Below are 22,072 nucleotides of genomic sequence, written 5' to 3' on the forward strand. Positions count from 1 at the left end.
GGTGGGTGGGGGACGTGGCCGTGGCCATGACCATGATTGCCTCTCTGCATGGTGACACTTGCCTTTTGCACCCTAGCTCTCAGCACATCTGAAAAGGACAGACTCTCCTGTTCATTCCTTGAATCTGAGACTCTCCTCACTAATGTAGCAAAAATGGAGGTCTAAAGTGCAGGCTTCAGCCTCTGAGGTCCAGGGCAGGAGGAAGCTGGGGCTCAGCCTCCTGGAGGATGAGAGCTTGCCGGGTGAGCATCAGCGACAGCAGACCCTTGGGCTCAGAGAGTCCGCAAGCCTGGGAGAGCCTGGCCGAGCCCTGACTGCAGCACACAGAGCCGTGAGCCTCATACAAGAAGCCACATTTTGGGGAAGCTTCAGGGTGGCTGATTCCACAGCTGTTGGGTTCAGAACGGAAGCCGGGAGCACTCACTTCAGATATGGAAGCTTTGTTTTACGAGCGCTTAGCACCAGTTCAGGATCTGAACTTCGTCCTGACCGGAGAGTCCGTACCACATTTTTATAGGATGGGAACACAGAGCGAGGGGCGTGGAGTAAGCTGTTGAACGACCGATCATATTTTGACCTAAGAGGTTAAGTAAGGACGTTAACATGGGTGACTGGGCATTAGTCAGGTCACCTGGTTTTGGGGTCTTTGAATCAGCTTTCGTGGCCAGGTCCCTTCCTGGACTTTGGCTCGGAATTTAGAACGATAAGGGAACGAAGAGGTGGGCAAGCTTCGGGCAGTCAGTAAGAGGCAGCACATTCATGACCTGTGTGCCTTGTTTAGATAATGGGATAAGAGTATCTCCTCTCTTACACCCCTTACTGGTTAACAGACAAACACGAGACATCTGAAGAAGCAGGACAGGAGTTAGGTTCTGGGGCACAGGAACATGAACTCGGTTTTGATCCTGCCGGCAAGGTGGATCTTGTTCCTGAGAAGGCTGGACTCAGGAAACTTCCTCTTAACAAGTTAGTTGATGGCGCTGGTCCTTAGTCACCGATACTGTCAGGCTCTCAGCTCTTGGGCCAGACTTGGCGGCCATGGGAGTGTGGTCACTTGCCCCGTCCCCTTCTTCCAGGAGGTACTGGGGAAAATGGTTGGATTTGTGGAGTTGTAGGGAACACTCGTGGCTCCCTTCACTTAGTAGGTCAGCTAACATATGTGTATCGAGCCCATACCGTGTGCCATGTGCAGTGCTGAGCAGCAGGGAGTCAGAGATTTAAAGACACACACACAGACTTCAAGTCTGAGAATTTTGAATCCCAGGGAGAACGCTGAGAGCCATGGCGGCTTCTACCAATGCCAGAGGCTAACACCCGGGACTGAGAAAACTAAGCACGAGGAGACAGCAGGGTCAGCAGAGGGCCTGGGAGCTAGGGCCCTGAGCAGTACCTAGTTCAAATCACAGAGTCGTCTTTCTTCCTCCACCCTACCCAGGTACAGCAAGTAGACACGGGTGGGGGCAGGGCAGGGATGCAGGAACATTAGGGCACACCGATGTGGCTAGGCTAAGCTAGAGCATGTTACCTTCTCAGGGGTCCTGTCATGTCAGAGACTGGTTCCAACCTGGAAAGATGTCTGAGTGACAGCTGTGGTAGAAGAAGAGAGGCCAGGGTGATATCAGCATGAAGGGCTGGATTGCTATGTGAGATCCAGATCTCTTCTGCCACTGGGGTCAGCTTCTACACTGGAAATAGATGGGCTGCGTTATGGAGGGTGGTGTGAGTCCCTGTCTGCGTTGTGCCGGGAATCAGAGCAGAGTGTTAGCGCTGTAAAAGGACATGCTGGTGCTTGCAGGAAATCATCGATTTCTTGGAAGGGCAGCCATTCATCTGCACCAGGGATTGACTTTATGCCAGGCTTGTGATGAGGGTAGAAAAGTAGAAATTCTGTCCGCTGCAAGGAGCAGTCAGAGGACACAAGGACCAAATAGCTTGGGAGTTGCGGAAGTAGGTGTCTGCTGAGGGAGCAGTGACCACTGGGGGAAAGGCTCCTTCAAGGAATTCAGGGACAGGGGTGAGGGCTGACATCTTGCCTGAGACCCTAAAGAAGAGAAGGAGTTGAGAGAGCTGAGTATGCTGTGTGGAGCCCCACCCCCACCCCCACCCCCACCCCAGGTATATGGATGGAGGATAATGCGGGGGTCGGGTTCCTCTCAAATCCATCATCCCACCTTCGAGCTGCTGGCACGGCCTTGCCAGCACAGCCCGATTCTGTGTTGACAAAATACTCGAACGAAATGATTACATGCAAATAAAATGCAAGAGGAAAAATCTAAACTCAGCCTCCTGGATTGTCCGCATCCATCGGCGCCTCCCACTCGGCTTCTCATCAGCGGGACACCTGGGCCCACTCTTCCCCCACCTTGCGGTGATTGGTTCCCTTGCAGCCCAGCTCTGTTACACGTGACCTATCAACACGACTAACCCCGCCCCCGGCTCTGCTCCAGCGGTTTTCGCCTCTCGCCCAATGCACCACGTCCACCATTCTTTATAGTCTTTGCCCCCATTAGAACGGAAGTTCACAAGGGCGATGGTTTTGTTGCCCTTGCTATCCCTGATGTGTATGTGAAGCCGGGTGGAGGGAAGAGGGCATCTGGAGAGGCTGGAGAGACAGCATGCGGTTAAAAGCGCTTGTTGCTTTTGCAGAGGACCTGTTTCTGGTTCTGGTGTTCACATGGCAACTCACAACCATCAGTAGCTTCAGTTCCAGGGGACCCAGCACCCTCTTCTTTTGCCCTCGGGCATCAGGCATTCACGTGATCCATATACACACAGACAAAAACGTGTGTGTGTGTGTGTGTGTGTGTGTGTGTGTGTGTGTGTGTGTGTGTGTGTTTTAAAGAGGACAGTGGGATGTGAAAGAGTTTGCAAGTAGCTCTGAAGGGGGGATGGAAGGAGGGGTGTTTTGAGGATGTAATCCAGTCAAATCCAGGAGGGCTTACAGTCAGTGAAAAGTCTTGGTCCTGGGAGCTGCATGCCTGAGATGTTGGGAGCATAGTGTGGCAGCAAGTGATGTGACCCCAACTGCTGCTGGCACAGGTAGCCTCTGAGTGTTGATCCAGTGCACGCCAGCAACTCCTGACCTATCCCAAGGCACACACAGTCCAGTTCCCTTGTCTGCATCACCCAGCTAGCATGCTCCCACCAGCTTCAACCTGACTTCGTCCAAGAATTCCCCTCCTCAGGCTGGTCCCAGAAGAACCCAGAACTGGGAAGGAGAGAACTTAGAGGTCACTCTCAGGTTCAACGCTGCCCCTCTGGAAGCCTTGCTCCTGGTTCTGGCTGGACCCAAAAGAAGTAGCTCGTGATTCAGAGGTGGCCAGGAGAGAGGCTGGAATGAGGGGGACCCCCAGCCTCCTCTAGTTGCCTCGATGTAACTGGTGTTTGTGTAACCCTGTGTGCTTTTTCACGTGTGGTCGTACTGATCCCTGGGGAGGTCCCAAGACGAAGGCCTGTGACTGCAGAGCTCCAGAAGGCAAGCCTCTCTTCTGATTTGAAATCTCCGTCACTTCCCGTGATGTCTCCTTTCTTACAGACCATCTGGATTTGGAATCACCTAGGAGACACACCTCACTTCCAAATGCTCCTTTGAGGGTGTTTCTGAGGTAGTTTGAGGAGATAAGAGCAACTCTAAATATGGTAAACACTATTTCATGGCTAGAGACCCAGATCGAATAAAAGGGGGTAAAGGAGAAATCAAATTGGTCACTAGCATTCCTCCCTCCTCCCTCTTCTCTCTTCCCTTCCTCATCCTCCCTCCCTCCTCTCTCCTACACCCTTCCTCCTTCCTCCCTCCTCCTTCCTCCCTAACTGTAAGTCAGTATACCCAGCTGCCACAGGCTCTGGCTCCCAGGCCTTCTCCATCATAATGGGCTGTTTTATGTGAGAGCTCCAAACAAACCCTTTCTTCCTTAAGTAGCTTTTGCCAGGAACTCTGTCCCAGAAAAATGAACTAAGACACATCTCACCCCCCTTTATAGGAGAGGGCTATCGGACCCGAAGCTTTCTGAGACTGAGTAGAGTCGGGGAAATTCTTGGGTGACAATGAATAACTTACGTGGCCTCTTTGGATGTATAAAGGCCTCCTCATTTATAAAGGAAACGGTGAAGTGTTCAAGTCAGGCAGCCGCCAGGCAGGAGGGAGGGATAAGGCAGCTTGGAGTACAGTGTTCGTGTAGTAGGTGCTCACTTAATCCTTGACTGACATCCTGGGGCTGACTCCTGCTCCAGGAGGCTGCTCTTGCATGGCGTCCCTTACAGGGAGGTCTGGCTTGGTTTTTCCAAGATCCTGTCTCTGATTCTAGGAAGCTAAAGTATTTCTCTCCAGAACCTTGCTTGTCACCGTCTGTGGCATCAGCTACTCATTAGGAAGCCACAACTGGGGAGCCTGACAGCTGCTGTCGCCTGCCAGCCTCCAGGGAGGAAGGGCTGTGTTCATAGTCAAGGCTGGGCTGAGTAAATAGTGGTGCTCCAGCCCAGCACCTACTGTGTATACACTGAGCCTGGTTCAGTTCAGCCCAGCCCAGGGCAAAGGGGCTTATGGGATTGGGAAGTAAGTGTTCTCCCCTCTCCCTCCTCCTTAAGCTCCCTCCAACTCTCCCAATCAGGACCAGACTGGCTCACTAAACCACCTAGTCCGCAGTCTTCGCTTGAATGCCTGGTGGCTTTGAGAAGTAGTATTGGTGGCAGTGACAAGATGGTTGAGGTAACAGTGGCTGCCTGGGGTGAGATCTGTCTATGGGGTAGGGACCCCACTGTGGTCCCAAAACGGCCGACTTGGTGACTAGCATCAGATGTGAACCACACTGACCACCAGGTGTCACCCAAGTCCTAGAAAACAGTCATAAATCTGGCCTCAGTGGGAAAGGATGCACCTAGCCTCCCAGAGACTAGTGCTAGCTAGGATTAGGGATACCCCCTGAGGGCGGTGGGCATCTGCTCAGAGGAGAAGGGGCGGGAGAACGATTGTGGGAAGGAGTGGCCAGGAGTTGGGCAGTGAGCGGGATATAAGGTCAATAAGTAATAAAATGATAATGCATTTAAAAAACAAACAAACAAACAAACCCCTAAGGGTCCCAAAGCCTGTGACTAGGGGAAGGAGGAGAGAGGGGAGCTAGCTGGAGAAGGACTGGATCAGAGGGAGCAAGGACAGCATCATCGTCAAGCTTCAGTAGACAACCTCAGGGCTCAGAAAGCCTGAGCAGAAGTAACAGAGGAGAGATGGACTGTGGGAGCAAGGTCCTGGTTTTCCTGACCTTCCTTTCACCCCAGTCCCACCGGAATGGCCTCTGGGGCACCCCTGTATGTCCTCACCTGTACTGGCATGGTCCCATACGCCTCCCTCACCTGCCAGGCCTGGGATCTTGGGGAACAGAGGCCGTTCCTGGGGACACAGAGGATACAGAGACTCTGCCTTCTTCCAGCATCTCATGATGAGCTGGTTCTACTGTGCAGAAAGGCTGCTTTACTGAGGTCCGAGGCAGGGGACAGAAGCCATGAGTATCAGCCTCGCCTCCCTTGGGAGCTTACTCCCCCATACCCTCAGGAACACTGGGCGTTTCGGTTTTGTCCACTTTACATTTCCTTGGGAAAGAAGGAGCTTCAACTGAGAAGCTGCCCCCATCAGATTGGCCTGTAGTCCTGCGAATGGGGCATTTTCTGATTACTGATGGATGTGGGAGGGTCCAGCCTCTGTGGGCGGGGCCATCGCTAGGCAGGGGCGGGTTTATAAGAAAGCTGAGCAAGCCATAGGGAGCGACCCCGGCGGGCGAGCTGCTGCCTTCTGTCTCCTGCCTCTGGTCCTGCTGAAAGCCCTACCCTGACTTCCCTCAATCATCAACCGTGACAGGCAGGGATGTGTAAGACAAATAAACCTTCTGCTCGCCGAGTTGCCTGTTGGTTTCAGCAATAGAAATCAAACTTGGACAAACACCCACGGCTCTGGACACTGTGCACATGGGGAAACAGACATGACGACGTGAAGGGACCTGAATGGGGGAGGAGGCGGGGGCTGGGACCTAGATGGGTTTCTTCTATGGCTTCCTGTGGCCGCCCCACTTTATCTGAGGTATCTGGCCTCGGAACTGGTACCAGGAGGACCCTGATTTCCTGCCTCTCTCTGACCCTCCCACACTCATTCATCTCACTAAGATAGTGGCCATTTTCCTGGCTGGCCTATCAAGCTGTGACCTTTAGGCCAGAGGTTCCACCACAGAAGGGACAACCAGAGACACAGCATTGAAAGAGGGTGGTGTCTGGACCTCAGCCACTCCTTGCTGCACATCAGTGTGGAGGCGCAAGGGAGGGGTAGTCGGATGCCATGTTCATGATTCGGAGCACACCCGTAGCTTCGGAGACGTTGGGACTCGGCTGCTGAACTCGCTGGATCCCAGCTCACTGTCACAAACGGGCAAGATGGATGTCTGAGACAGCCCACACAGGCTGTCATCATCAAAAGTGGTGGGTCCCTATGCCTTTGCCCATGACCTGGGCATCACTTTCCTACCTTCTCAGTCTGTGCCTTTAGCGCATAGGACCATATCTCCCCATAAGCAGGGAAAGGATGGAGCCAAGCCAGCCATGACACCACATGGAACCTTTCTTCCTCAGCCCTAGAGACCTAGGAATGCACCCCTATACCCACCCTGAACCTAAGAAGGACCCAGTAGTGGCAGCCAAGACAGGAGGGCTTTTATTAGTCTGAGGAAGGGATGTTGTATTCTGTGGAGACAGGGGGAGAGGAGGGCTGAGGTACAGGTGAGCTGGATCCCACAACAGTAGAGTCGCATTGGCCTAGCCCACTCTATAGGTATATACCTATGGAGGAGCCCACAAGTCTGAAGTCAAAACTCAGCAGGAAGCTCTCTGAATACCCATCCCAGCTCCACTCCTGGCTTGGTGGGACCAGTGAGGCAGGGAAGAGAAGGGAGGCTTGTTGGCTGAGCTTCTGAGAGGGTAGATGAGGAAAATCCCAAGGCCGGGTCAGTGCACATAGATGACCACTCAGTCACACCACAACCAGCATGAGGCAAGCTTCAGAGCGGTCCCTCTCTCACGCAGTGAGCCTTTCCTCCCAATGCTGCCATGGTAGACACCAACATCTGCACAAACATCTTTCCCTGCCTCTACCACCACCACCCTGCTTGGCTCTCTGTCCCCAGTGACAATGTCCCACATAGCCACCCAAGCCGACAGTGTCCTGACAGGGCCGGCATCCATGAGTCTTCAGCGTTAACATTGGATGAAGGCAGAAGACAGATATGAGGCAGGGATAGACTCTGCTGACCCTGAGATAGAAGGAGAGGTAGGAGATGTGGAGGTACACCTGAAGAAATACAAGGTTGGGGACAGCAGAGGTGACCTGCCAGCAGGAGCCCTCACCTCTGCCCAAGATTCCCAGACCTCTGGGACCCAGCGCCCTCAGTTACACTAGCCTGTTGACATCCTTTCTCTTGCTATCCCCATTGACATGTCTGGCAACTGGCACTACAACTTGCCACCATTCCCCCCTCCTTTCCTTACTACCCCACTTCCTTTCCCCCCAAGTTTTCCTCTATCACTCTCCTGATTTGACTGTCCCTTCCACATTACTGTCTTCCCCAGCAACAGTCTGAACTGGCCTCTCCCTGCTTAGAGAAAGAGGGCGAGCTCCCAGCAGCCCTGACTTGCCACTCTGAATTTGGGTGGGACAATGGCACAGGTGGGTACACACCGCTTCTGTGCAGGAGTCAGAGGGGCAGGAAGAACTGTGGACATGTGACCACCTCCCGCCAGTTCCTGTACATACAGCTACTGTCCACATGGGGTCCCTGTGCCCTCGGAGCCTGCCCGGAGGCACTCTGGATTACAGAGGTCAGGCTTTGGGCCTAGATGCATCCTGTTGACTGGGGACTGGATGGGGTCACCCACTCTGCTAATGAGACTGTAGAGAGCCACGAGTCCTTGAAGCAGAGTGACTCTTTATGTCAGCTTGTGGGGACTCCAGGGGTTCCCAGAACCAAGGTCTCAATGTAACCCTCTGCCTGCCTTACAGTGTAGTTCCAGGCCTGTGAAAAGTCTCAAAGGTTCTTGGAGTTGAGCTGAGGCCACATCATTTCCTTTCATATCCAGGAGAGACCCCAGCAGGTCATGTTTTTTCTGCTAAGACCTGCTCCAGATGCTTACTTAGTATTGAGGCTGGCAGAGTGATGCCACCAACAAGCCCTGACCTTCCAGAATCTTCTTGTACCAAGCTCACTACAGGACTAGGACAGAGCCACAGGACAGTCCTGCACCCTGTCTGGCCCCACACATCAGATGTAGACCCCAGCCGGGCAATCCACCCTCTTATCTCTCGGACCTCAGTTAGGCTAGGTTGAGACAGGGTTTGTTGAGAGGCCATGTCCACAGGTGACTTCCTCTGGGTACGGGTCGTAGATGCTGCAGTTGGGTGTGGGGCCGTGACAGTAGACATTGAGGTAGCCTCGGTACTTTTCGCTGTACGGATGGTCCTTGAGGCACAGAGTCAGGTTCTTGTCACAGTCACACGTCTGCTTATCACACTCGGTCTCATTGAGCTCAGCTGTCATGAAAAGGAGGTATGAGGTCTGGGTGATGCCAAGACAAGAGAAGTGGGAGGAAAGCTGACTCTGAGAACCCAGTAGCCTTTGGGATATGACTTCAAGCCAGTAGGTCTTGTCCCACCCTGACCCTGCTCTAGCTGGGGCCCCATAGCCTCATGAGTGCCTCTAGCACAGGGTAAAAGTGGAGAACCTCTGAAGTCAAGTGTGGCCATTGTATAGTTGGGACAACTGAGGCTACAAACAAGGAATAGGGGAGCTGGAAAGATGACTCAGCAGTGAAGAGCACTGGCTGCTCTGACAGAGAATCCAGATTCAGTTTTTGATGCCCACATCAAGTGCTCAAAACTGCCTGTAACTCTGACTACAGGGAATCTGTCGCCCTCTGCTGGCCTCTATGGGCATATGCACACACACAGTGCACATACAGACAGGCAGGTGCGCATGCACACACACACGCACGCACGCACGCACGCACGCACGCACAGACACATAAGTAAAAATCAACAAAATTAAGAGGAAAGGAGAGGGATAAACCCACCCCTATCTGTCACCTCCTACTCTCCCAGACCCCTCCCTTCAGTGGAAAAGCCAGGCAAGCCCCCACTTTCCTAGGGGGCGATTGGACAGGGCCAAGTATCAAAAGGTAGTTCCCACCCAAATTCATGCTACCTTTTCTCATTCCTCATTTATGCTAATATGAATATGAAACCTACAGCTAGCTTTTAGTGTTTCATTTGAGATACACCCCCCACAAAGAGTGTGTTTCTCATGGTTTGTCTGAAACCTAATTTTAGAGGGGCATCCTGAGTTTGTGTTAGATTTCCTCCCACACCCATACCCCTGCCTCTTTGGGGGGCCAAGGCCCCATTCCAAGCCACGTGTCAGGGGAGGGACTCACTGCAGACAATCTCAGTGTCATTCTCGATCCTGTGGTCATAGTGGTCCACGTAGGGGCGGCAGCCCTGGTCAAAGAGCTTCTGGTAACAACAGTCATGGGCGTGACAGCACCTGACAGGGGCAGAGGTGAGCAGACAGCTGTGGGTAGCTGACCTGTCCTCCTCCCACCCCCAGCAGAGACCTCGCACCATCTGTTTTAGTCCCTGTGATCAGTCCTAAAGACTACAGTCCTGGGAAGAGGGGGGCAGAGTTACATGCCCAAGGTCACGAGGTAAAGCAGAGGTGCCGACGGCACCCTGGATTCTTGTCCTTAATCCTGCCTCTTTGTCAGGGCTCTAGGGCCAGAGTGGAGCTGCAAGAGGAGTCAGGTGTCCCAGCAACCCAGTCAGGGAGGGAAAGTAGGAAGAACGCCATGGCTTTCAGACCCGCAGGAAGTAAGTCAGACTCCATGCAGAGGTCTGATTGCGCTGGATGACCATGGAGGGGATGGGGTAGGGGTGGAGCCAACAGGTAATGGGACTGATGATGAAGGATAAATGCAGAGTGGTTATCCCCTCCTCTTCTAAAAGAGTGCAGCTGACTGCCAGCTCCTTGTGGTGCCAAACTTGGTGCTGGCTGCTGTTAGGGAAGTGTAAGCCGAAGCCATGGCTTCCAGGGTTTTTTAGTCTGAGGGAGGAAGCATGGTCTAATGGGGCGGGTTCCATTACCATTGTGGAGCACCAGCCACAAGACTGGCACCTCCTTGTCTGTAGGAGGACATAAAATGCCACACCTTCCTCGAGCAAGAAGGTTGAAATATGGACAACAAAGAGTGTCTAAGACATCGACAGTGAAGCTCCTGGCCCTTCCTCCTTAGCCTGTCTGTCAGCCATTCCCATCTCTCATCATGGGAGGCCTCCAGAACCTACCAGTCCATCTCATCCATGGGGTGGCCGCGTCCCCCCAGCCCGCAGTAGCAGCCGTAGCCCACAAAAGACAGGATGGAGTTTCTGTGTGTGATGGCTTCCACCATGGACTTCAGGTTGAACAAGCTGCTGTGGGCGGTAGTCACAACTGCAAGGAAGCTGAGAGTGTAAGTCCAGCCTGGTAGTTCCTCAGAGCCAAGACACGGAGACGGGAAAGGGAAGGAGGGATGGGAGGGAAAGAAACATACAAAATCCTGTAGGCTGGGGTGTTACTCACTCCAGCCCGGAGGACCAGATAGGGTTCACATTAGCTGCAGGCCAGGCAGTGTCCTAAGACCTTGCATTTGCTAGCTTGTTGCGTTCTCATTGTAACCCTGATGTTATCACAGATAAGCAAATTGAGGCTTGCCCAGGGTCACACTGTCCCATGATGTAAGAGAACCTGGACCCAGAGTTCCTCAACCCACACTCTCTGCCTCACATGCATGGCTTCTGATGGAGCCACTTCCTGATAAACAGAGAGTAGGGGCTGGAGAGATGGCTCAGAGGTTAAGAGCACTGACTGCTCTTTCAGAGGGTCCGGAGTTCCATTCTCAGCACCCAAACGGTGGCTCATAAACAGAGAGTGACGTAAAAATGCTAAAAGTCAGAATTACATTTCAGCTGGGTTTGATGATATGCGTTCCACCTACTCAGAAAATAGTCTGAGGCAGGAGGATTGAACATGCAAAGGCTGGGTTCAAGACCAGCCTGGGCAACTTAATGAGATCAGAGGCCACTCCTCCAAGAAGTCATTCTGAATGTCTGGTTCACCAGAGAGGCTCACAAATACCACACACTGTCAGGAGTTACACAAATTTGATTCTTTGCACTCTCTTCGTGACCTCCATCTGGTGTCTCTGTGGCTTAAGGGGAGCCAGGGTCCCTATCAGCACTCCTGGAGTGGGCGTGTCTCAGCACAGTGCACACACAGAGGAAGCAATGCTAAGTCACTTCTGTCACCAGCAGACATCAGCTTCCAGGCAGTGGCCAGGCCCTCTCTAGCCATTCACCCTTCCTTCCTCTGTCAACTGCTTCCCTCTCTTGTGGTCCCCTGTAGGGTGTGGCTCTCACTGAACAATCTGTCCCGAGTCTGTGCAGTGAGCCTGGGGCCTGCCGTCCCTACTTGGGTGAAGCTACTCGCCTTGCCCCCCCTCAGCAGGAGGGAGGTTTTATCTCCATTCGCAGGATGAGAAAACTAAGGCTTAAAAAAGTAAAAAGTCGGGGTTGGGGATTTAGCTCAGTGGTAGAGCGCTTGCCTAGCAAGCACAAGGCCCTGGGTTCGGTCCCCAGCTCCGAAAAACGAAGAGAAAAAAAAAAAAAAGTAAAAAGTCTTGCCCAGGTAGCATAGACTGGTAATGGCAAAGTTCAGGTAGGAACCTTGTCTGTTTTTCTTAGTTGGATGCCAAGTCGGACAACGGTGTGGAACCTTTGCACACGCAACCTCCACTCCGGCCTGCTCCGGTTGCACCTGGAGTTAGGCACCTAGCTCAGAACCTGTCCCTTGACCACCCTACATCCTCCGACCTCACAGACAAGGAAATGTTCTGAGAGACAGGAAGCCCAGGATCAGAAAGCTGGAGGCTGGATGGACCCCAGCGGGCCTCGAAGCACCTGGTTACCACTGTGAGGCCCTGGCTGTCTCTTCCCCTGACATGGAAGCTCCGCCTCCTATTGTAGCTATGGGCATTTTACCCTATGGGTAGGGTATATGTAGCACCAGGCCCTGGCTGCCAAATGTCAGCTCTCACAGGGTGAGAGCAAGAAACATATACGATTATGCACAGGATGGGCAAACCCCCTTACACATCCCACTTCAATCGCACGCGCACGCACACACACTTGCTGTGCCTCACAAAGCTATGGTACACGACACTGGGGAGAATCAGTATCCAGGACTAAGGCCGTGTCCACAGGCAGAAGAAATAGCTCATGTTTAGTCTCCTGGGACAGGTGGTTTGGGAGAGACATGACGGGTTGTTTTCAAAATGACAGGTCATTTTGTCTGATTGCAACAGTCCTTTCTTGTGTCCGGCCACAACGAACCCATCTTTGGGGATGCAAGATAGGGTCAGGCTTGTGTTAGAAGCCTCGCTCTGCCGGGCTTCTGACCCATGAAGACCTGGGTATCAGCCCTAGGAAAGAAGTTGACAGGCACACACAAACACACACACACACACTCATGTAAAGCTATGCCACCCCCCACTGTCGCTCACTCCGTGGACACAGACATCACAATGAACACGGACATACACCAAGGTGCCAGCCGTGAGCCTCGCTTTACTGACATGTGGGGCCTAGAGACATCATGTATGCTCAGACACGCCCACACTCAAGCACAGACATGCATCTAGCTGCACACAAACTCATTAACTCCTGCCAGCACGGAAAGTCGATAATATATGCTCGGGCCCACGATGACAGCAAACACTGCCAGTTTACGAGGCTTGCTCAGCTCTCCCCACCTGCCCAGCATAGCTCATAAAAAGAGGGAGGCTCCTGGCTTGTTTACAGGTGTCCGGACCTAAACAGCCCCCAGAGGATAGGATGAAGCCTGACAGGGAAGTGGAGAGGCCCGGCCCAGAGAGAGGAAGGACCTGCTTGCCAGTGGCACAACACGGGCACCCGTGACATAGGCGTCCACGTTTCTAGGAAAAGACTGGGGGAGTTGGGGGTGGAGAGCAGGTAATCAGAAAGGTCTCCTGGGAGCCATGCTCACCACTGCCAGCCAGGACTGCGATGGCGAAGAATTTCTTCATACCCAGGCTGGACCTGAGAGAGAGGAATAGCCATTCTGAACCCTCCTTTCCAGTTGCCCATAGCCTGTCTCACCCAAGGCACCAACCCTGTTCCCCTCCAGCTGCCTGCAGCTGGTCTCATCCAAAGCCTCACCCATGCTTTCTCTTGACCTAGTTACTGTCACCCAGCCCTGTGATCAGCACCTCCCCACCTGGCCTGTGTCTCCTGGGAGGAACACACCCCAGAGTGGCAGAACCACCAGAAACAATTTCAGCTCCAACTTTGAGCTCCAAGATGGGAAGCCTTTGCCCCACACCAGGGCCAGTACTCTTGAGTCTATACTCCAAGGAGTCTTAGGACCCTAATCATGGGGACCCCCACCTGGCAACTGGATCTTAAAACCTAAAGCAAGAAAACCGGATCTCTAGAGTCTGGTTCCAGCTCTGCAAATGCTGAGTGACCACAGGCAGCTCTCTCAGCCTCTCTGGGCTTCAAGAACAGAGTCAAGTTGCCTAAATGGTCCCTAAGTCCTTCTAGCACTGGAATGCAGCTGGCCATGTCTGCTCAGCACACAGAAACTCAGAGATCTCCTTCCTGGAGAACCGACCCCAGGAGTAGATCCCTTCCTTATCCCTCCGCTGCCTCTCTCCACAGAATGGCCCTCTCCAGGGCAGCAAACACCTACCTGGAGGTTTTAGAAGGAGATGCCCTGAGTCTTGGGTCCTTCTGCCCGGTGGAGCGTTTAACCAACACCTTCTTCCTGAACCCTTTGGGGTTGGCCTGTGCCCCATCTGCCATGTCTTGGATTTTGTGAGGCCAGCGACATAGAGCTTGAGAGATCCTCGATATGCCCAGAAGTCTCTGGAGAGCAGGCCCCAGCTTCACGCTGTCTCGTACACTAGCAGAGTAGTGCTGGGGCGATGCCCCTGGGGAGGAGGCAGATGACAGATGTCCTAGAAACAGCTGGCTCCACCTCCTCCCTCCCACTGCCCTTCCCACACCTGGCTGGTGAGATTCCCACCCCACATCAGCCTCCCCACCCCCTTGGGCTTAGGAGTGGGGTGCATCGATCAAGAACTAGCCCCGCCCCCTGCACCCGAAGCGAGGGCTGAGCGCTCTCCATCCCCAGCTTTAAGATGCTAAGGAAAATGTTACCCAACAACACTGGTCCCAGAAACAAGAGGTAGTTTCTCCAAGGGACCTTTCTGCAGGGAATACCACACTTACGGCCTTGCAGTGAGCGCATGAGATTGGACTCTCTTCCGAATACAAGGCTAAGGGGGCTGAGTTCCCAGAATGCACAAGGGTCTGGATCCATCCGCCGCAGAGACCCATGATAATGCTGACACTTGGGGGATGGAGTCAGGAGAAGCAGGAGTTCAAGTCCATCTTCAGCTACATAGCAAGGTTTAGATTACCCTGACCAGGGTAAGACCCTGTCTCAAGAGAATGGAGGGGATGGGGTGGAGAAGAGCTGAAATGTCGAGTCAGTGGTTAAGAGCGCTTGATGGTCCTGTGGAGGACCTGGGTTCAGTTCCCAGCACACACACTGCAGCTCACAACTGCCTGTAACTCCAGCTTCATGGGATTCTGCTTCCTCAGGCACCAGCCATGCAAGTGGTCAAGACACACACGCGCGCACACACGCGCGCGCGCACACACACACACACACACACACACACGGAAAGCCTTCATACATATAAAAATAAAGAGGCTAGAGTGATTGCTCACCAGTTAAAGACACTTATTGCCCTTGTAGAGGACCCAGGTTCAGTTCCCAGCACCCACATGGTGTCTCACAACCATCTGTAACTCCCGTTCCTGGGCTCCCCTGCCTCTTCTGACTTTGTACGCAGTGCACATACATGCACTCAGGCACAAATACATAAAATAAAATATAATATATTTTTTTAAAAATCTGGGTGTGACAGTGTGGCTTTTAATCTCAACAACTTGGGTGGCAGAAGCAGGTGGATCTCTGAGTTCGAGGCCAGCCTGGTCTACAAAGTAAGTTTCAGGGCTACACAGAGAAACCCTGTTTCAAAACAAAAACAAAAAAACAACAAAAACACAAGCAAAAAACAAAGTAAACCAGTCAAACAAGTTTGTTTTCTTTCTTTTGTTTGTTTTTTTGTTAAAAAGAAGTCAATAAAATCAGGCACAGTGAAGGGTTCATGGATACAAAATCATGGAGAGAACGTGTCAGGGACAGAGAGAGGTTTCAGTTAAGCTGCCTGGATGGCTTTTCCTGGAGAAATCGGGGTGATCAGGCATTACCTCAGGGGATGCGAGAGCCTGAGGAGCTTCTCAGATACGGAAGATGTCAGAGAGGGACGACAGAGATCCCAGCTGAACCGTCCTAATAGGTCTGTAGCTAGAAGTGGACACTGCAGTTACACACGAAGAAGCCTAAATCATCAGAGCGCAGCTCAGAAGAGAGCTCAGAGGAACCCAAGTCTGTCCAAGTGAAGGAGACATGTTGATGAGGGGGGCTTTGTGGGGACACGTGCCTGTCCCTTGTCCAGATGGACAGAATTTCCCTCACATCTGAAGGGGCCCCAGTCATCCATGAGCATGTTGGTGGCCATCTCCTCCAGGCTGAGACTGGAGGGGCTCAAGTGATCTAGAAAACTTATATCATTAAGAGCAAGGCCTCTCGGGGTTCCTTTTAAACCTGTCCTAGCAGGTAGAGACCACACTCAATGCAGCCATCTAGTATACCCCAGGGCTTCAAATATCACCTCTGGCCTCCAGCAAAGAGCTCTCCTACCTCAGCCCTGAATATTCTCTCTCTCTCTGTCTCTCTTTCTGTCTCTCTCTCTCTCTCTGTCTCCCTCTCTGTGTCTCCATCTCTGTCTCTGTCTCCCTCTCTGTCTCTCTTTGTCTCTCTCCTCTCTCTGTCTCTCTCTGTCTCTGTCTCTCTGTCTCTCTCTCTCATACGCGCATGCGCACACAGACACACAGACACACAGACACACACACAGACACACACACACACACACACACACACACACACACACACACACACAGAGCAAACTGTCTTTGAAAACCACTATAGGTTCCCTGAGCGGTACCATCGTCTCTGGTGGAGGGCCTAGTGAATCCGAGTGTTAGCCTCAGTTGTTTGTTTGTTTGTAGGGGGTGTGGTGTTGGTTGCTTGCTTGTAGTGGGCGCGGTATGGGTGGCTGGTCTCTGTCATTACTGTCTACTGTGTGGGCTCAGAAAAGAAGAGAGGGGGTTGGGGATTTAGCTCAGTGGTAGAGCGCTTGCCTAGGAAGCACAAGGCCCTGGGTTCGGTCCCCAGCTCCAAAAAAAAGAACCAAAAAGAAAAAAAAGAAAAGAAGAGAGGGCCTGAGATCCAGGAATTGTCTGAGCAGACTGAGCAGGAACCGATCCTCCATCACCAGGCTGAGCCTTGGCCAGTGGGCCTCCTTCCCTGTTCTGTGCTCCTTCAGCTGTGGGGTCAGGGTACCAAGGCCTCCTTTAAGAAACTCTAATTGCCAAGGGCAAGGACTCATGCTATGGGGTATGCGCAGGACTCAGGGTTAAAGGATGGACTGTGATGAGGGCCTGGAGTGAATTGGGTTGGGGAACCGGTCCTGTCAGAAACGGGTACTCAACGTGATCCCTCATCCACACATCTGTCCTTATCCAGTGTTTCCAATCCTATTGGCAAGGGTCCCCCAATGTGTCTCTTCCTCCTCAGGACTTCCAGACTTCCTCTTCTGGCTGCCCCAAGCCAGTGGGCCTATCTCAGGCATCCTTCATTATCCTCCACCCATCCCCCAACCCATCCTCTTCCAAGTATCCTGACTGTGGGGAGGTCCCTCCTCTCTCCAGGAAGTCCCTCGAAGCCTCCAATCACACATCCACACATAGGAAGGCTCTAATTTGTATTTGGACATTCGTTCCTTTGCAGGTTCCTGTATGTTTTGGTTTGTGGACCTTGACAACGGATTGGGGATCCCGGAGAGGAGGAGCCCTTATTTTTCTCAAAAAGCTCCAGGGTTTTCCCCGGAAACAACGGCTTGCTCTACTGTCTCAGACTGGCAGTGGCGAGGGTGGTATTGCCGTCTGTGTCTGCAGGGAGCTGAGTTCTAGTTTTACACCGGCGTTTGCAACTGCCTCTCACGAAGATCACTGAACTTTAAAGAAGATACAGCACCCAGGCTGCAGGAGCTGGGAATGCCTGTATTCAGGGTGTCACCAAGGCCTGGGACCCCAAAAAGCTACTTTGTGCCCCGCAGTTCTAGTGGAGGTGCAAGTCAAGCAGGTCCTCAGACAGGCCTGGCCCCTCCCTCCTGGGGAGGGGCAGGCTCCTCCACCCCCACCCTCCCCTTCCAAACTGCTAGTGCTCAGTAATGAACAATAAACAGGTCGACCCAGAAATTCCACTTGTGGGATAGCAACCCCAGGTGCAAACCTAAACTGTGTGGGGAAGATGTGTGCAAAGAGACACCGTGGGGGTGACTTTACGGCTTTTGTCTTTACGACAGTCGAGTGGAATAGGGTCCGCTCACGTTTTAACTGACGCACCGCCTTGAAGGCACTCTGCAAGTATAGACACATCCTGAGGCTCTAGGCTAGACTGCTTAGGCGTCTCCGCCCTGTGAATTTTGAGGGAGCACGATTCTGTCCAGAACAAGGATGGATAGGGTTCCCGAATGACCTTTAAGTGAAGAAATGTTGAGTGCCCTCCCCCCAGCCATGCTTATTTTGACCCCAAAGCCGCCACCACCTTAAAGAAAGAGGACAGACCAAAGACCCTCCTGACCACAGACACAGAACTTCTTAACAAAGCCCTGACAGGCAGAAGCTATAAGAAACAGGAACATGGGTACATAAGCCAGCACGGGAACCATAGCCAAGCTGGCTTCTTTCCAGGAATGAAAGGTTGATTTTCGCACTAAGAACCCAGCCCACCGTGTGCTATACCACATTAACATTTAAAAAGGAAAAGCGTACGATATCTCGGACGTAATCAAACCCACCAAGAAACACCGCGTGGCAAAATCCAGGTTCATTCCTGGCAAATAAATCAATAAATAAGTTAGGAAATTGAGATCTGAGTTCAACTTGAACTACGATCTGCAGACAATGCCTTGCTTGAGGCTGAAAAAGTGAATGGCCTTGCTGGGAAGGAGGCAAGATGTCTGCCCATGGCAGAGAGAGAGAGAGAGAGAGACAGGCAGACAGACAGAGACAGAGACAGACAGACAGACAGAGGCACAAAAAGAAATAAAACACACTAAAACCACAAAGGATCCAACTGCCCTTGAACCCGGTGACACATGTGCCCAATCTCAGTGCTCAGGAGGCAAAAGCAGATCTCCCATGAGTTTGAGGCCAGCCTGGGCTACATAGAGAGACAAAAAAAAAAAAAAAGCTATCACCACCACCAACAACAAAAGAATGCTTCTGTTAGCATTGGCACAATAGCCCCATGAGGATTCTTGACTGACCATTCTTACTGCCCGTCACATGCTTAAGGTCCTGTCCCATCAGGATAGTGTCTTCCCTTGGCTGAACTTGACCTCTGATGACAGGAGGAACATGTCTATAAACTGGCTAAGAAGGTCCCAGCCCCATCCCCAACCAGTGTGACCTCAAAGGACTCACAGGACACAGCACAGTATGCACTGTGGTCATTAAAGAAGCCTCGATCTAGTTGTGTCTGCCTGAAGTCCCAGCCCTCAGGAGGCAGAGACAGGAGGATCACGAGTTCAAGGTCAGTCAGAGCTACAGTGTGAGACCACGTCTGAAAAACAAAGCAAAACAATTTTTCCCAGTCCAAGAAACTCCTACCAGTAGGATGAGGGCACTAAGTTCTGCATGGTTCTGATAGAGAGATGAACCATCCATTGACCCAGTATCACTGGAGTCCTCCCCCATCCTCAGGAAGGTGAATCACCGTGAGCATTGTCCCAGTTGTACACACTCACCTCTGTGCTCGAGTAATGATACCACTGCTTAACATTTTAGAAGAAGTGGTGTCTCACACTGTGATCTCAGCACTTAGGGAGGGGAAAGCAGGAGGAAGGTTCAGTGTTCAGGACCAGGCTAGACTGGCACTGCGTTCCCAAACAGCCAGGGAATGTAAGACTCAAAAAAAAAAGGGGGGTGGGGGATAACCCTGGAGAATCTACACATAGTGAATTCATACTCTGAGTTCAGCCAGGTTGCAGAGTAGAATAAGAAAATTCAAATGAATAACAATTGTTATTTCTTTTTAATTATATATATATATATATATATACATGTAAGTATGTAAGTATGTATGTATGTATGTGTGTGTGTGTGTATGTATGAGTACACTGTAGCTGTCTTCAGACACACCAGAAGAGGGTATTGGATCTCATTACAGATGGTTGTGAGCCACCATGTGGTTGCTGGGAATTGAACTCAGGACCTCTGGAAGAGTAGTCAGTGCTCTTAACCACTGAGCCATCTCTCCAGGCCCAATGGTTGTTATTTCTGCATGCTGGAGATGAGTGTTTTAAAAGCCAAAAACCTAAAAGCACATTTATTAAAAAAAAAAAAACAACACCCCAAGTATCAAAGATGTATGGACGAAGCTGATAAAGCTATGCAAGACGTATACATGGAAAATTCAAGCAAGTGTGTACATGGAAATCTCAAGCACACGGGTTAATACAACAAAGAGAAAACACTCTTTTTAACAAGTCTACGGAGAGAGCTGGGTAGTTACAGTCCAAAGAATGAGGCCGAACCCCTTCTTCTTGTCACCCACAAAAGATAGCTCCAAGTGGGGGCTGGAGGTACGGCTCAGCAGCAAGGAGTGCATGAGGCTCTTGTGAGGGAACCTAAGTTTGATCTCAGCACCTGAGTCTGTTACATCAGTTAATTAGAGTGTGTGGCAAAGAGGGCCAGGGAGCGACTGTTGTTGGTCGAGCTCATTTGGGGCATCTAAAATTAGATCACGATCATGGTTACATAAACGTGATTTTTCACTAATTGGAGCTGAGCTTGGTGGCACGCACCTCCCATCCCAAAACTTGGGAAGTAGATGTAGGAAGATCAAGGCTTTGAGGCCAGCCTGGACTACAGGAGCCCCTGCTCAGAAAACAAAAAAGAAAATTGAGTTAAAGGCTAGAGACAAAGCTCAGTTGCTAGAGTGTTTGCCCAGCACGCAGGAAGCCCTGAGTTCCGTTCACCACACAAACTGAGGATGCTGGCTCCCATCTGCAGTCTTGGTACTTGAAAGATGGAGACAGGAGGATTAGAAATTCTGTTACAATTGCTTGTAGCCTAACTCCAGCTCCAGGGCATCCACCAGACGCCCTCTTCTGGCCTCTGAGGGCACTGCACTCATGTGTATATAACCACATACAGATACCCACACATGCACGTAATTAAAGACAAAATAAATCTTATTTTTTTAAGGTTAGCTCAAAATGGATCAGAAACCTAAATGTAAAGTATAAGGCTTTAGAAAAGATTCAGGTGGGGCTGGGGATTTAGCTCAGTGGTAGAGCGCTTACCTCAGAAGCGCAAGGCCCTGGGTTCGGTCCCCAGCTCTGAAAAAAAAAAAAAACCCCCCCCAAAAAAAAAAGAAAAGAAAAGATTCAGGTATAGTGGTTGTGACCCCAGCACTGGGGAAGCAAAGGCAGGAGATTCGCCAATGAGTGGAGACCGGCCTGGGTTGCATAGCAAAATCTTGTGTCAAACAAACAAACAAAACTAGAAAGAAAAAAATGCTTAGAAGAAAGTGTGGGAGTAAATCTCTGTAGTATTGGGTTATGTAATGGTTTCCTAAGTCATGTAACAATAACACAAGAGACATCAAAACTAAATCGAATTGTCACCAGATTTTAAACCCCTGTGCTGCAAACTGTACTATCCAAAAAGTAGAAAGGTAACTAGCCCACAGGGTGAGAGAAAATCACGTGTGTCGTAGAACATACAAGGACTCTCGCAAGTCAGCAGCAAACCGAAAACAACCCGGTTTCAAAATGACAAGGAACTTGAACTGTAGTTTCCCCACATAAGATAAACCAACAGGCACACGGGAAGGTGTTTAGCATCGTTAGTCACTAGAGAAATACAAGTTAAAGCCACCATGAGAAAACACCTCACACCCACTAAGACAACCCTCACGAAAAGGGATGGAGAGAACTTCGCACCCGGGAACCCTCGCGTGGCTGTGAAAAGGAGTCCGGCTCTTCCTCAAAGCCTTAGGTGTGGAGTTTTCCACATGAAACAGAAGTTCCAACCTGGGATCTACACCCAAAGAAACAAAACCAGGTACCCATTGGATGTGGACACTGGAACAGGCACACTGTGCAATATGACCAAGAATGAGGCAGACGTCTCAGGATGGGCCAGGGGATATGTGACATGCAGGCCAGCTACACGAGCACATCTTATCCAGCAATACGGAGGCTGCAATCTTAGGACTCTGCTGGCAAATGATTTCCACACGAGCGTTAAGACCCGAGTTAGACCTTGCCACTCGGCACAGCGGTGCATGTCTGTTGCTCCGGCCCTGAAAGGTAGAAACAGGAGGACCTCTAGCATACACACATGTGCAAATACACACACAGACACACACGCACGCACACACACACACACCTGCATACCCATACACACCTACATACACACTTGCATAAGTACATACCTGAGTACAATACACACCTGCATACACACACTTGCATAAATACACACATGTATACATATGTACATGTGTGCATATACACACGTGTATACATCATGTATACATACACACATGTGTATACATGCATGCATGCATACATACATATAAGAATACACACAGAGATGCATGAAACAAAAAAAAGCAATTCAATGTCAATAAATGCCACAGTATGGGTGGAAAATGTCAGGAAGGGGAAGCAATCATTGAACACTGAACACCGTTGAGTGATTCCTTCACATACAGGTCTGAGATAGGCA

The 22,072-nt window shown here is 51.3% G+C and overlaps 1 protein-coding gene across 1 annotated transcript; it reads right to left on the reverse strand.

The window, feature by feature from the left end:
• Nucleotides 1-7,674: 7,674 nt before the first annotated feature.
• Nucleotides 7,675-14,062, reverse strand: Pla2g2f (phospholipase A2, group IIF). Its single transcript, NM_001109587.1, has 5 exons — nucleotides 13,827-14,062; nucleotides 13,122-13,174; nucleotides 10,367-10,511; nucleotides 9,460-9,569; nucleotides 7,675-8,560 (listed from the first exon to the last, which is right to left on the reverse strand). The coding sequence occupies exons 1-5, from the start codon at nucleotides 13,937-13,939 to the stop codon at nucleotides 8,349-8,351; spliced, it is 633 nt and encodes a 210-aa protein (NP_001103057.1). The 5' UTR covers nucleotides 13,940-14,062; the 3' UTR covers nucleotides 7,675-8,348.
• Nucleotides 14,063-22,072: the final 8,010 nt, after the last annotated feature.

The sequence above is a fragment of the Rattus norvegicus genome, chromosome 5 (genome assembly GCF_036323735.1).
Source record: "Rattus norvegicus strain BN/NHsdMcwi chromosome 5, GRCr8, whole genome shotgun sequence".
NCBI lineage: Eukaryota > Metazoa > Chordata > Mammalia > Rodentia > Muridae > Rattus > Rattus norvegicus.